Raw genomic sequence first — 15,423 nt, forward strand, 5'->3', positions numbered from 1 at the left:
TGCTAATACCCTGAAACCGAGCTATAGCACAGTGGCCACGGTCATACAGCAGTTTTCTAGGACAGCTTCTACTCGGAACAGGCCTCGCCAGGGTCGACCAAAGAAGTTGAGTCCACATGTTCAGCGTCATATCCAGAGGTTGGCTTCAAAAAAATAGACGCATGAGTGCTGCCAGCATTGCTGCAGAGGCCCCACAATGCATCAAATTGATCTGCATGTCCATCATCCCAGGAGGAAGTCTCTTCTGAAGCTGACGCACAAAAAAAGCCTGCAAACTGTTTGCTGAAGACAAGCAGTCCAAGAATATGGATTACTGGAACCAGGTCCTGTGGTCTGACAAGACCAAGATAAACTTGTTTGGCTCAGATGGTGTCCAGAATGTGTGGCGGTGCCCTGGTGGGGAGAACCAAGACAACTGTCTCTTGCCTGTGGTCAAGCATGGTGGTGGTAGCATCATGGTCTGGAGCTGCATGAGTGCTGCCGGACCTGGGGAGCTGCAGTTCATTGAGGGAAACATGAATTCCAACATGTACCATGACCTGTGATCCCCTCCCTTCAGAAACTGCACCACATGGCAGTTTTCCAACTCGATAACGGCCCCAAACACACCTCCAAGATGACAACTGCCTTGCTGAAGGTAAAGGTGATGGACTGGCCAAGTATGTCTCCAGACCTAAACCCAACTGAGCACCTGTGGGGCCTCCTCAAGCGGAAGGAGGAGGAGCGCAAGGTGTCTAACATCCACCACCTCCGTGATGTCATCATGGAGGAGTGGAAGAGGATCCCAGTAGCAGCCTGTGCAGCTCTGGTGAATTCCAGGCCCAAGAGGGTTCAGGCGGTGCTAGATAATAATGGTGGTCACACTAAATATTGACACTTTGGGCACAATTTGGACGCATTCACTGTGAGGTGGACTCACTTGTGCTGCCAGCTGTTTAGACATTAATGACTGTGTGTTGAGTTCTTTTCAGAGGACAGTAAATCAGCACTGCTATACAAGCTGCACACTGACCACTTATAGTTATATCCAAGTTTCATTTCTATAGTGACGTCCCATGAAAAGATATGATAAAATATTTGCAGAAATGTGAGGGGTGCACTCATTTTTTTGAGATACTGTATGTTAAACCTTTGATAATTAATGTTTAAGTAGTCATTCCAGTCATAGTCTACCTGGCGTCTCTTATCCTTTCCTAGAAGCATAATAAGTTTATGAAGAAGTGCACCTTAGCCTACTCTTCCTTCATCATTTTATCCTTTCCATCTCAAGTGAATCTGAACACTGTAAAAGATTAAGGGGCATCAAGAGAGAAGAAAATTAATCTAGCTATGTAGATGAAGCTAAAGATGTAGTTTGATGTGTTATTAGCGTTTCTATCGCCTTTATAATGAAACTTGTTTCACAAAATTTCAGTTTCAAGTGAGTTGCAGGAGGTTTTACAACACGCAACTCGGGGCAATTTCGTTTCATGTGGTTTTCAAGCAACTAAAGTTGCATAAAATTTTCATTGTGCAAAGTCGGCTTAAGACGTTGGTAAAGGACGAAGCCTCTGAATATTAAACAAGAAACAGTACCAACATAAACAAATACTCAAGTACTGAATTAATCAGACCAATTCAATTCAACATTTTTTTTCTAAGCTACAGGCAATAATATTGCTTATTTACTTTTTACCCGCTTTACCTGAGGCTCAGCGTTTGTGGGCTGATTGAACACAGTGACATGAACACACAGGCTGGTGGGTAGGCTGGTGCCATTCATGGCATGGAGACTACTTGGCAGACTCATAATATTTGTCAGATAATGAGCCAAAATAAAAATAAATAGCAGACTGTTGTTCACACATTAGGGGCAAATATTGGCCAATTCTGATCATGCACCTCTAATGATGTGTGCTTACAGCAGGATAATAGCTTTTACAGCTTCTGTTGTTTTCATAAGACTTATGATGGTTTTAATACAAGCTAAAAGGTGCTTACCTCAGAAAGAGGACAAAAGAGAGAGTGAGGGTGATGGATGAGAGCACAGAAAAAAACAGGGAAAGGGGAAAAAGAGCCAAAAGTCAGAAAGGCTTTGTGTTGTGCATTACCTTGCGCTCCATCCCCTGCAGCGAGAGAGAGAGAGAGAGAGAGAGAGAGAGAGAGAGACAGAGAGAAAGAGAGAGAGAGAGAGAGAGAGAGAGATAGAGACTGGAAGAGACAGAGACACAAAGAAAGAGGGAAAATATAAAAAGGACAGATTTGACCAAGAAATGCTTAAAAATACATTTCCAGGCTTTAGCACTAGAAGGTTGCTGAGAAAATCCACTGTCTACCCTCACACACACACACACATTGCAGTGTGAAGCAGCAGTGTATTAGAGGAGGCCACGCAAACACCACAGCCTTGCTGCTCCATCATCACGCTCATTTATGAGGGCGGAGAAAAAAAGAAAAGAAAATGTGCTTATGAAAGAAAAATCTAATCTAAATCCAATCCCAGCTGAGTGATAGGCATCAGGGTTGAGATACTGGCCTCATTGAGATATGTGCTCTGCGCATAGTGATGAAATCTCTCTCTCTCTCTGTCTCTCTCACACACACACACACACACACACACACACACACACACACACACACACACACACACACATATCTGATGCAATGCATACACAATTACCAGCACTTCAATGACACGTCCTTTAGCCACATGTATGTGTTATGCGTTCACAGATTTGCGTAACACGCCTCAAACACACCTGACTCAAGGGCGAAAAGAATGGGTCGCTCTCAGGAGCTCAGTGAATTCCAGTCGTGAAAATTTCCTCACTACTAAATATTCCACAGTCAACTGTCAGTGGGATTATAACAAAGTGGAAGCGACTGGGAACGACAGTAACTCAGCCATGAAGTGGTCGGCCACGTAAAATGACAGAGCAGGGTCAGCGGATGCTGAGGGGCATAGTGCACAGAGGTCACCGACTTTCTACAGAGTCAATCACTACAGACCTCCAAACTTCATGTGGCCTTGAGATCAGCTCAAGAGCAGCGTAGAGCTTCATGGAATGGGTTTCCATTTTTTAAATAAAAAAAAAAAACATTACTCTCTGCTGCCCTCTATAGGCGTTACTGCCCCTGTTATAAATTCCATTGTTTTCTTAAGACTCATGACATGTCTAAATATGTTGTCTGCTTTTAATTAGTTTATATATATACCTGTTGGGTTTGAAGCATACATACATGTACGATTCTGTTTGTTGTGATGTAAAAACTGTGAAAACTAACAACTGTAGGAAAAAAATGGTAGTCAGATTAAATAATTGCAATCAGGTGATTATGTAATAATTGCAACAGTCCAAGCAAAACCAAAAACAGCAACCAAAGCCACAAAATCACAAAAAAAGCACAGAGTGCGCTACAAAAACACCGGATATCTCCTCTCAATCAAATCCAGACCTCTGGCTCACCAAGAATGACCTCTGCTCTCAACACATACACATGCACGCACAGACAGCGAAAAACACCAATACAAACGCTCAGCCTGGGTCTGGGAGCCAATTACAGGCCTCTGCGTGGGAGAGGAGCAGTTTTAGTAATCAGTCAATGCAAAGCTTCAGCTGTGCAGCTAGTATGAAAAGAAAAGCTGCCTCTTTGATTGACCTTCATCTTGACTCCACAACACGCACACATACTCACGGAGCAGCTGCATTCACAGCCCAATAGATAAATGCAGTGAAAGCGTAACCAATGCGCAATTAAAAACAGGGAGGCACCGACATCAATGTGCGACCAGGGATTTTCTCTCGCGCTCTTTTTCCACCGAGCTATCACAATGGATCAGAGGGGGCATATGGCAGCGCCGCCGTCGCTCGGTCACACGAGGTGTCAGGATTACTTCCATCTGATTAAACTCATTCAACCCCACCTAGATCATCTAATCACATTACAACCCCAACAAAAGACTGTGATTCACACCACCAATGACGCACCATTGTGCCCCCTAATGAAGAACAGGGATGGGAATGAATCAAAAGAAAGTCAACTACAAATGCATAGAATGAGAGAGGTGGAGGGGAAGAATGAATGAAAGAAGACAACAATGGAGGACATTTATCATAAAAAGCTGCCACCACTCAAGAGACATGTGGTTTACATCAGAGGCCGAAAGACGAGGAGACGAGAAAGGGATATGTCCAAACCTTAGCGTGCTTCTACTCTGACAAGATCTTACGACAGAAAATCAAACTAGTATCTGTGCTAGAGGTGAGGGGCAGGACGCTCCTCCAGACAGACATCTAAAACTCCATAAAACTTCAGTGATGATAATCAAAGTCTTGGCTAGAAACGCAACACCACTGAAATGGAAATAGCTTGGGGGAAAAAAATACTGTACTGGATCAGACAAAAGGAGAGAAAAGCATGGGCAAAGTTCAAGTTCATGTGTTATGAGATGTTGTTTTCTCCTTTTTTTTAAGTAGCAGCACGCCATTCGGTATCAGAAGCTGCACAAGTAAGTCTTTATTAAATATCATAACTTGACATGCGTCGAGGCAAGTGTGTGATGACTTGGGTGCACCTGATTTTTTCAGGTAGGTTGCTAGATCTTTGGTGCTCAATCACAGAGTAAGAAGGGATATAATTATAATGAAGTTATACTATATCTTTAAGTGCTTTTGTACACAGTCCACATCTAAAACCATAGATAATATGAATTTATGTACAGGGTAATAATTAATAAAACTGTATTACTGTAAACCCTGACAATTACACACACACACACACACACACACACACACACACATATATATACTCTATACAGGCCTGTGTGTGTGTGTACTGTATATACACACACACACACCCAGAAACAAATGCATAAACAAAGACAGATGCATTTCATTTTCTGCAGAATACACAGTCTGACTGTTCATATTCTAAAGTAAAATGCATACAATGAAAGTTTTTGATTTATTTCTACTGATACAATTATTTTCTCTAATGTCTCAAAGGGATTCACTATATGTTAGTCTCATAGTTTTCATGGTGAAGTTTTATAGTTTGTAGTTTTATAGTGAATCTTTCAGCAAATATTTAAATATATTACTGGAGAAGTCTTAGCAATCTGCCCTTCTGGGAAGCTGCATCTAACGTAGGTTACCAAACTTGGTATGGTAACAGGTGTTTTGATGTATTTACATGCATTTTTCTTTAAGCAAACAACCTGACTCAGGCAAATTTTTTAACTCTCACTACATTACATGAACAGCAACATCTCTAAGGAACACAACCACTAACTATGCCAGGAAATTATGTAACAAATACTCATTTGCTTCTCCCAACATGTGTTTTTCCTTCTCGTGTCAAAAGGCACATGGGTTTGGGCACCCTGAGGCTGCACAAGCGTCCGTCGCGTGTTAGCTACATTTGACATTTGTCTTGTAGCTCCAGTGCAAAATTAAAGGAAACTTCAGACACCAAACATGTAATTGCTGACTGACCATGTCTGAGGTAAGGAGGACCATTTGAAAAGAGAAACCAGTACCCTGCAGCAGAGTCCAGCATCACTGGGAGGCGATAAAAGTAGAACAATTTAGTGGTTTTATCATGAACTTCTGGTGCACTCTGAGACGAAATTGCAGGGGTAACTATAAGGGGTTCATAAATTAGTGCTAATCCATGGCAAGTCAAGTCCAGAACTGTTGTTTTCCAAGTAATTTGATTTATTTCAAATCTGCTGCTTATGATACCAAGGTTAAAATGTCAGTGTGTACGAAATCCATTTAAAAGCCCACATGTTATCAAGCAGACCATTCTAAAAACTCTGCCCCTCCTTTGAACCGTTCTACCGGCTCCTTAATGTGTGGCATGCTTGGACCCCTGCGATTGCCACTTGAGATGTTTCATTGCACTTATTACAGTTCTCAGAAAATCAACACATTCCACATCAACTTCAGACACAAACTAAATAATACCTAACAGTCTTGGTGATAATTTATACATATTCACCTTTTTCACTCATTACTGAAAAGCTACTGAGCAAAGAATTTCAAATACAGCATATGAAAATGAAAACATCTCTGAAAATGAGGCTCTCTCACATTTCAGTAAGGTTATCTTAGATCTGATGGCATATCCGTCACTCCAAATGACGAAGTTTGCATGTGAAGACCTGGCAGAACGTCTACCAACTTTTTCCAAAAAAGAAAACTGTGTTTTGTCATGATACCCAGACACACTTACACTTACTATACTCACTCTACATAATGCATTACTGCTGAAAATCTCATGCACAGAGTGTTCAAAGTGTTCCTAACTTTTCAAAACACCACAGAAGGACCCAGCTTCACCGAGCCTTTCTCTGTAAGTTTGTCAGAGATATAATGCGTCAGGAACTTTCATTTAATTATGAGTAGCACGAGCTCTTCCCACACAATCTCTGAGCGCTCCGAGAAAGATGACTCCTGCATCGGAGTTACAGACCCTATGGTCAAATTAAACAGATCGTTTAGGAGGAAGAGTGTCTTACGGAATATCAATTAGGCGCAGTTGAATAATTAAGAGAGTTTTTAATTAGCTGAGCACTGCAGTTTGAGCGCGTGGAGTGAGGAGGGATGTAAACGGCAAATACGTGCTGTGTCAGGGACAAGAGCGTAGCCTTTGTTCCCTCTCCCACCTCTCCTCGACATCCATGGCTTCCTTTGTCTTCGTTCATCTCTCTCTCCGTCCTGTACTCTGTTGTGCTGAGGTCCAAGAGTCTTGGAGAGCTACAATAAAAACAATAAGCAGCACTGCTCCACCTCTGTAGTCTACACATTGACTCCAAGCCAAACAAAGAGGACCACTGGCATAATGGGGGAAAAAAGATCTTGTACAAATACATGTTTTAAATTAAAACTTACAGGGAAGCGAAATCTGCCATTTGTTAGTTAAGTGATACTTTATTAATCCCACAAACGGGGAAATTCCACCTCCATTCAACCCATCTGTGAAGTGGTTCGATCCCCAGGGCCGACAGTCCATGACTGAGGTGTCCTTGAGCAAGACACCTAACCCCCAACTGCTCCCCGGGCGCCGTGGATAGGGCTGCCCACCGCTCCGGGCAAGTGTGCTCACTGCCCCCTAGTGTGTGTGTTCACTGGTGTGTATGTGGTGTTTCACTTCATGGATGGGTTAAATGCGGAGGTGGAATTTCCCCGGTTGTGGGATCAAAAAAGCATCACAACTTAACCGTGCTGCCACGCCATGTGCATATTTATTCAGCATTGTCATTAGATGCTGTGAACTGCACATCCTTGTACATTCATTATTGCACTGCCTTTTTACCTCAGGTTAGAGATCTTATTGCAGATTTTTCTGTTTCTTTTTGTATATAAGCCTGTAGATTTTTTTTTTTGTACATATTCTTTTCATATCGTTTCACCCTATTATTATAACTGTCCTGTGTGACTTCTACTGGCTGATGAATTTCCTTCAAGATCAATAAAGTATCTCTCTATCTACATTTAGGGAGACAGTACACCACACTTAAAGGGTCACCTATGCTGTAAATTGGAGGAATGGTACCAGAATAAAGCTTATAAAATAAGGTACCTTATTCTTAATTAACCGCAATACACTGGTATTCTTGCATTTATCTTCCCCCCGTTCTGAAACGTCTTCCATGTAGTGAGATAAACAATGCTAGGAAACTAGGATCCAATGATAAATAGAGCTTGACACCTTTTCTGCTGGAGCAGGAGCTTAATCAGCCCAAAGGTTCATGATGAAATAATGTGCAAGCACCCAACAAGCAGACTAATGTCTTCTTAACCAAATATTTAAATGTTTACAATCTACAATTTTACTGTAGTGTTTACTATTTGCTAGGCCAACCATGTAAGCAGACTTTCCGACAAGTTACACTTCTTAAAATGATGGTTCTCTAGTAAAGAAAACGGTTCTATACAGAAGCATGAACACTCAAAGAACCCTGACCCATGTGACAGGGTCAAAAGGCTTGATGTCAAGCTCATAACAACAGAAGAACCTTTTTTTAAAAAGGTTCTACACAGAATCATCTACAACACATTCTCCATCAATCTTAAGAAGCCTTTCACAATGCAAATAACTCTAATCATGCAAAGACTTCCATGAGTGATCGTGGTTCTATACCTTGAAGAACCATCTTTTTTTAAGAGTGTACCTTATGTCCATCATATTAAAGGTGAGCTTGTTGTGAGGTGGTTATGAAAACACCGTAACGCAGTAAGCCAGTAGGTATTATGTAATACAGGCCAATATCTTTGGATTATATTCCAGCGATGTACGACAATTAAAGCACACTTAAACATCCACAACAAATCCCTGATCACCACACCAATACAAGGTCAAAGCTACTCCAGGGTCACGCATCCATCACGGCAACCGAGTTACCATAACAATCTCAATACAGGCAAGAACGGCTCTGCCCAGCAGGCATGGGGCAAAAGCTAAAGGTCATGTCACAGCCGAGTCGGCCTGGCCCAAAGTGGAGCAGAACCAAGAACAGATGAGGAGAGCCTTGAATGAATCGTATGTGTGAGTAAGTGTACGTGGTCCAGAAAGGTTAATGCGGATAGAACGTGGATGAATTCTAAACTTCCCAAGGCTGGAAATTCCTCCTTTATCACTGGGACGTCAGGCACAGAAAGAAATATTGAAATACGGCTGAAACGATACACGAATGTCACAATACAACATGTACTGACGTTTTTATACCAATCAATTTTGACAAAGAACTAAGAAAAGAACCACCAGAACTCATTTTTTTGGTCCAAGTTCAACCGGCAAAGAAAATAACACTGCAAAAATGTAATTAACATGACCAAGTCGTTTTTTGGATGACAAATACATTTAAATACACACCAACGGTACGTGGTTTCAGGTGCAGTGCAGGGGAGATTTATCTTTCCTTCGCCGTTGACTCCTTTAGGTACATCATAAGAGTTAGTTTTAATACAACAGTGGAAAAACATCACGTTTTATAGCATAAAATTTAATATGATGCGTCTATAATTCACTCCATGTTTGTCTTGAAACTCTCATAAAAAGAGTATTAATATGCATATCATAACACTCCTACTAAAATATGATTAATGCATCACAAAACAGTATAAATCAGTAATGTAGGAAGCAATTTACCTCTCATGGGACATTTATGACTGGCAATGTACGAATAAAGCAGAATGTACAATACTGTGCCAAAGCTTAGGCATATATAAAAAGCTATTTATCTGGGCAGTTTATTTGCTCGGAAAAGGAATATTATAATAAATACAAACAGCTGTAGCGTTTTTATATATTCATATAATATATAAAATGGTTTTACCAAACCATTTCCATTTTCAATGAACCTCTTATTTTGCCAGCCCGGTATTTACTGTTATCATCCAATGTCTGTCGATGCTTCATTCAAAGAAATCAGGTGTGCTGGAGTTAAACGAACCCATATGACAGTAGCGACGTGCATTCTGACCATTTTTAATATCTGAGTATGAGTTAAGGAACAGATATCCCAGTTAAGATAAGATAATCCTTTATTAGTCCCACAGCGGGGGGAATTCACAGTACTACAGCAGCAGCAGAGTAATAGAAGGCGCTCAGTAATAGAAACGGGAAACAGTATAAACATTATCAACATTATAAATAATAAAAATTAAAGTTAAATCTCAAGACTATTTACAACAAAATAAGAATAAGAATAAAAAAATTAACTGCAGGGAAGGAAAAGTCATCAACAAGGGGAAAAATGGACTTTAATTAAAAAATTAGCACAAAGCTACAGGCTTACTTAATAGATAATAGATGACTGGAGGTTAAATTTTGAAAATATGCTTTATTATTAAAAAAAAAAATAATAATAATAATAATAGGTTTTCTTGTTTCAAAGGAGGAATGGGTAACCCTCTATCTGGAGTGGCCCTTTCGAGATGATTAATAACAAAACAACAACATATCATTGAAATAAACATCTTGTAGACGTTCCGTTGATGGAGAATTCACATTAAGTAAATGCATTAATATGTTACCTCTATTATGCCTAACCCTCACCCCAACCCCAGTACTAACCTGAACCTCAACCCAAAGCCTAATCCTAACCCCAGCCATATGTTTTTAATATGTTACTGAGAGTCCGCTGAGCGTTTGTTTCATCTAAAAGGACCCCTCCAAATAAAGTATCACTGAGTATAGAAACTGCCTCTTCAGAGGAGCTAATGTGGTAACAGCAACCAGTGAAACACCGGATGCGTCGAATTCACCGACTTTTCTTCTCAGTGGATGACGTTCCAACATCTGAACCAACGTTTCTGGGTCTAGCTAACATCACTGTCATGCTCTCGTACTATCTCTGCTATCTGCCACCTCAGTCATGTCATTAACGATGTGCCATCAGCAACACAGTCATGTTAAAATTGGCTTTTTAACATGACTGAAGAAATGCCACTGCTAAAACATAAAAACACCCCTAATACTGGCACCTTGAATGGACAACCGATTACTCGAGCGCCCATGTACACTGTCAGAAATAAAGGTATTAAACTGTCTCTGTTGTCACTGGGGTGGGACCCTCAAAGCTACATCTCAGTACCGTTAATCATAACTGGACCATAATCCCCTGAAATGATCTGTTCTAAGCTGGACTGACTCCACACACCCCGCCTCGCCTCCAGGCTCCAGCACTGCTCTGTTTTAAATCATTCGGTTATGAAAAGGTACAAATACCAACTTTTCACTTGGAGAAGCTGATTTAAGCTTCACAATCGGACCTTAAACCCACTGCTGGACCTCTGAGGGAACACTTACACTGTTTGTACCTTGCTGAATGAAAAATGCTCCTGCACAGAACCTTCATCTCTAACAGCACGTATGATGGGTGGCGGCACTGAGAAGAGCTGTGCAAACAAGCCCATGTTTCTCTAGCCAGCTTATAAGATGTTGATTATTTTTTTGAAGACAAGAAATTCTTGTGACTTTTTAGTGTAATAATGTTTGTGTTTATTCTAACGTTAGTTCTTACCCGACACTGCTGAGATCTCTGAGATGCAATCTTCTCAGTACTGTATTCTTTTTCTAGGCCTTACAATAGAAGAATTCCCACAGGAAGCAGTTTGGACACAGTACAAAGTAAAACGAGAGACAGTCCTTCACCTCCACAACTCTCCATTGGCTCAAAGGTGCCTGTGAAGTCAGGACATTACCCAACAGCCCACGCTGCCATGACAGAAAGGGTCAGTGGGTAATTGAGAGAGATGCTACGTTTGGATCAAAGGTCAGCCTTGTGTAGGTGGGGGGTGGGAGCGGCCGCGTCCCTTGTTTGGGGGACGTGTCCTCCACACGGGGGAAAAATAATGAACCGTCCAGTCCGAGCAGCTTCATTTTCTGTGAGTACAGATCAAATTAGCAGTGATCCATAAAGCCTGTCCTTTATTATTAAAGGGCCAGATACGGAGCAGACCCAATCAAACCTGCAGTCCTCTGGCCAAGACCCTCCGATCCACCGCTGCCCACCACCCTGACAAGAATCGATACCGGCCCTGAAATGCACACATCCCTGGTGTTCTGTCAAGCTGTCATTCAGAATCTCTGTTCTGTTTAAACAGACAAAGGCAGCATCAGCAGCGCTCAAGTATAAAAGCGTAATTAAAATAGGCTTTCAGGGGGTTTTCAAAAGGGGACGTCTATTTGACTTTATTATGTTGCCCATATGATTCATATGACGTGGCGAACATCAGACAAGGAAAACAGCGAGACATCTTAATTTCATTAGTGCAGTCTGGACCAATTTTACCTCTCGTACCTTTAAAATGCCACAGAAACTGAGAACAATATTCAGAAACGGTTCTGTTTACTCTCCTTGAATATTAGTATTTAATTAATTTTTAAAAAAATTACATATTAAATATTAAATTAAAATTAAATATTCATTAAAAATATCCTTCTTTCCCAGATTTGCTTTCCTCCCGCACACACAGACTAATAAAACCATCTGCAAAAACAACAAATGCTATTTAACTGAAGTATTTACTTGTTCACTTGAAGGCACAGACGGCGATGCCAAGATAAAAAGGACAACTACAACTGCAGCTTATCAAATGACAAAAACATTCGCACAACTGCAACAATTAAAACATCATTTAAACACAGGAAAACAGTTATAAATGCTGACTAGCCTCACGAGCCTCCTCACACACAAAAAATGAAAATCCAGTTTGCTTCCAGTTTTGGAAATCATATACATTTCCACTGAAATATATTCTATAGACATTAGTGAAGAGAAAACTAAATGTATAGTGAGAAACTGAGAGGACTCCAAATCAGGGATAAATTGCATTTTATCTGAAAAGGGTTTAAATTTGAACATTAAAAGCCCAGTCTAGCAGCATTCTGCCAGTACACACACACAAACAGGCCATCAGGCTGGTGAACACCTCACTAACTACCTCTTCCCCCCTCCCAATCTGAACTGATTTAACCATGCACTCAACAACTGCACCTTACCTGCACTGTACCGCTGCTGTTAGAACAATACTGTTTACATCTATTACTGCACAGAGTAATATTGTTTACTGTTTTCATCTGTCACTTGATGCACTTTATGAACAGCTGCTACACTTATTTGCACATACGCACGTGTAACTTTAAATTTATTTTGCACATACTGTACACTTTTTGCTTTTACCTTTTACTACGTTTTTTTTTTTGAGTTATTCTAATACTTTCTTTTTTTTATTCTCTTAAGAGTATATATATATATATATGGTGAATGGAGGAACAGCAAAGTAAGAACTGCATGTTCTGCTGTGCACATGACAATAAAACTCTTGAATCTTGAAACACACACCACTGTTTGACTCCTTGCAGAGAAACACAAGCAAATTGTCTGTATTTCCACACTTGCTCTCAATGGGTCCATAGCCTGTATACATGTGTTGAATTCTCTTGAAGTGAGTGACAGGCCAAGAGAATCTGAAGGAACTACCTGTGTTTGGGGCGGATTGGCAAGGTGAAGAAAAGTTTACTCAAATATTGATGTAATCGTCCACAAGCACGAACAACAGCTGCAATTCGATTTGGCCTGGACTAGTCAGGTTTCTGGATGTAGGTGACATCAATGTTCAGCCACTCCTGCACCAAAGAATTGTGCAGTTCATCCAGATTTCATAGATGCCTTCCCTGGCGTCTTGCTGGATGCCGTCCCACAGATTTTCAAGAGGACTCAAATCTGGAGATTTTGTGGGCCGGTTCAGATGTATGAACGCTCCTGAATGCTCGTCTTGTCAACATAAGAATGTCATCTTGGAATAAAGGGACATGAATGTTATGTTCCTCGGTAAGATGATGAGCAAAAGGCAAAACCTGGTTGTCCAGCAGCTCAATGTCAGCATTGTGCTGTCACCTCAACCAGATGACCCATTTCTACATAACAACACTGCCAGAACATCACAGACCTCCTCCAGCTTGAACCACACCTTGTCAGTCCTCAATGAAGGCTTTCTGAGGTCTACGATGAACATGCCATCTAGCATCATTCGGATACAGCCAGAAACGAGATTCATCTGACAGATAACTCGCTTCCAGTCATGCACAGTCCAGTTTTTGTGTCTCTTCGTGCGTTTCTTCTGCACAAGGCGGAAGATACTACAACCTTAAACAACCTTTTTGTCCAGGGAGCTTATGTACTCACAAATTAGCAGTCACTAATATGAACCAACGGTTGTACTTCATGTAGCAATCGGCAGTGCGTTCTGCACACCACTTAAGAAAGACGATCAACGTTCATCCTATGCTAAACAATGACAAATCAAATCTATTTCTCTGTACTGAACATTTCTTGGGTCTGCTTCATGTGGAAGCTGCCCTGATGCAGCCATTGGTGGAGACCAGCCTTTTCAGGAGCAAAGCAGCTCTGTTGGTTCCATCTGTCACCTGCCAACACTACAGCATGAACCTGATAAGAATTTTGATCAGGGAGATTGATAAATTGGCCGATCGGTGGCCTAAGGTATTAACTAATTGATAAAGCACTTCATGGTCCACGTTTATCTCTGGTGGGGCCGCAGGGGAGAAACCTGAGGGAAATCAAATCATCTGTCACTTTCATAGGGAGAAGCCTCTGAGGAGGAGCAAGCCATCCATTACCAATCACAGAGATCAGAACTAAAATACTGCCGCTAAAGACACCGAGAACCAGATCAAGACATCTAAACAAAGAATGTGTTTGCATGCACTCAGTAATCTGATCATAACCGTATTTCTGCAGTTATCCGATTACGCAAATGGTCGTGTAAACAGCACAGTCCGATTTCTTAGATCGGAGTAACGTAAGTTTGAGAAATTTGATTAAGAAATCCAATAAAGAGAGCTGGATTTTAGCTTGGTAATCCGGAACAAAACACTTTTGGAGCGACGCTGAAACCAAACGTGCTTGACATGCAACACGCATGTTTTTTCCATCTTTAAATCTGTCCTGCTCGTCTATCCAGCGCTGGAGCAGCATCGTCTGTAGCCTTTTAACCGTGTTCACACTTTCACAGAGCCCAGGGATGAACCGAGTACTAAATACAATGATATATGACGCTGTAAACTTCACATTTAAGCAGATGCTCTCATCCACAGAGGTTTGTAACGGTGGGCTAGTGTAGCACGAGGAGTCGCGTAGAAGTATTTCTATTGCTATAACACTAATATTAGTGTTCATGTCTGGAAAACCAGAGAAATGCTATGGTCTCCTGTGGGAATTATGCATGAATAAAGATCAATAATTATTGGATTTTGAGCATGTCTCTGTTCTTCCAGTGCTGCTATTCACTTCTCTTAATTCTCCACCACGACTCTCATTGGCACACAGCAGGAAATGGTCATTACTATTACCACCGCATGAAAAGGTCACGTGACAAACAGATTAATTGACCATGCACGTGATTCTTGGGAGCCTCATCCTCTCTGCAGTAGAAACATGGCAACAAAGCAGCTGGTGTGGCTTTCCCTGGCCTTCTTCTCTATAATGGCTTTGATGGTAAAGACCACATGTTTTCAAACCTCTGGCATGACTCGGCACCTTCTGGCATTAAAAAATAGCCAAAGGTCACTGGTCCCTCTAACAAATCAGACAGCAGAACTCAGCTGTGCAGAGGACATCAAGAACCCCTTCACTGTTACCGTGACTTAGAATAAACTCTGTATCTTCAAAACATGTCAAAAAACTTCAACTGCCCATTATCAAATGACTGCATGAGTGTGGGCTAGTCCCCTGCTCTGTGGAATCATGGTTTCATAAGACCTACTGTCAAAATAAAGGACAAATTATTGACCACACTAATTACAGAGATGTCTGGGTCTACTTTTTAGAACCTAGAGGGCCGTCTTCACGGGCAGCAGTTTAAATCGATCACTCTTCCCTAACGCAAAGGCTGTCACAGGCTGTTAGAT

General features: G+C 41.2%; 1 protein-coding gene across 4 annotated transcripts in view; it reads right to left on the bottom strand.

Moving 5' to 3' along the window:
- chchd3a (coiled-coil-helix-coiled-coil-helix domain containing 3a) overlaps positions 1–15,423 on the bottom strand; it is a 134,097-nt gene that overhangs the window by 45,809 nt on the left and 72,865 nt on the right. For 3 of the 4 annotated variants that reach the window (XM_037542588.1, XM_017711297.2, XM_017711299.2), the window contains one exon: positions 2,091–2,105. The exons of the other annotated variant lie outside the window; for it this stretch is intronic. In XM_037542588.1, the coding sequence (XP_037398485.1) occupies positions 2,091–2,105 (15 nt within the window). The remainder of the gene's footprint in view (positions 1–2,090; positions 2,106–15,423) is intronic. 4 annotated transcript variants of the gene reach the window in all.

This window comes from Pygocentrus nattereri, chromosome 1, assembly GCF_015220715.1.
Source record: "Pygocentrus nattereri isolate fPygNat1 chromosome 1, fPygNat1.pri, whole genome shotgun sequence".
Classification (NCBI taxonomy): Eukaryota; Metazoa; Chordata; class Actinopteri; order Characiformes; family Serrasalmidae; genus Pygocentrus; species Pygocentrus nattereri.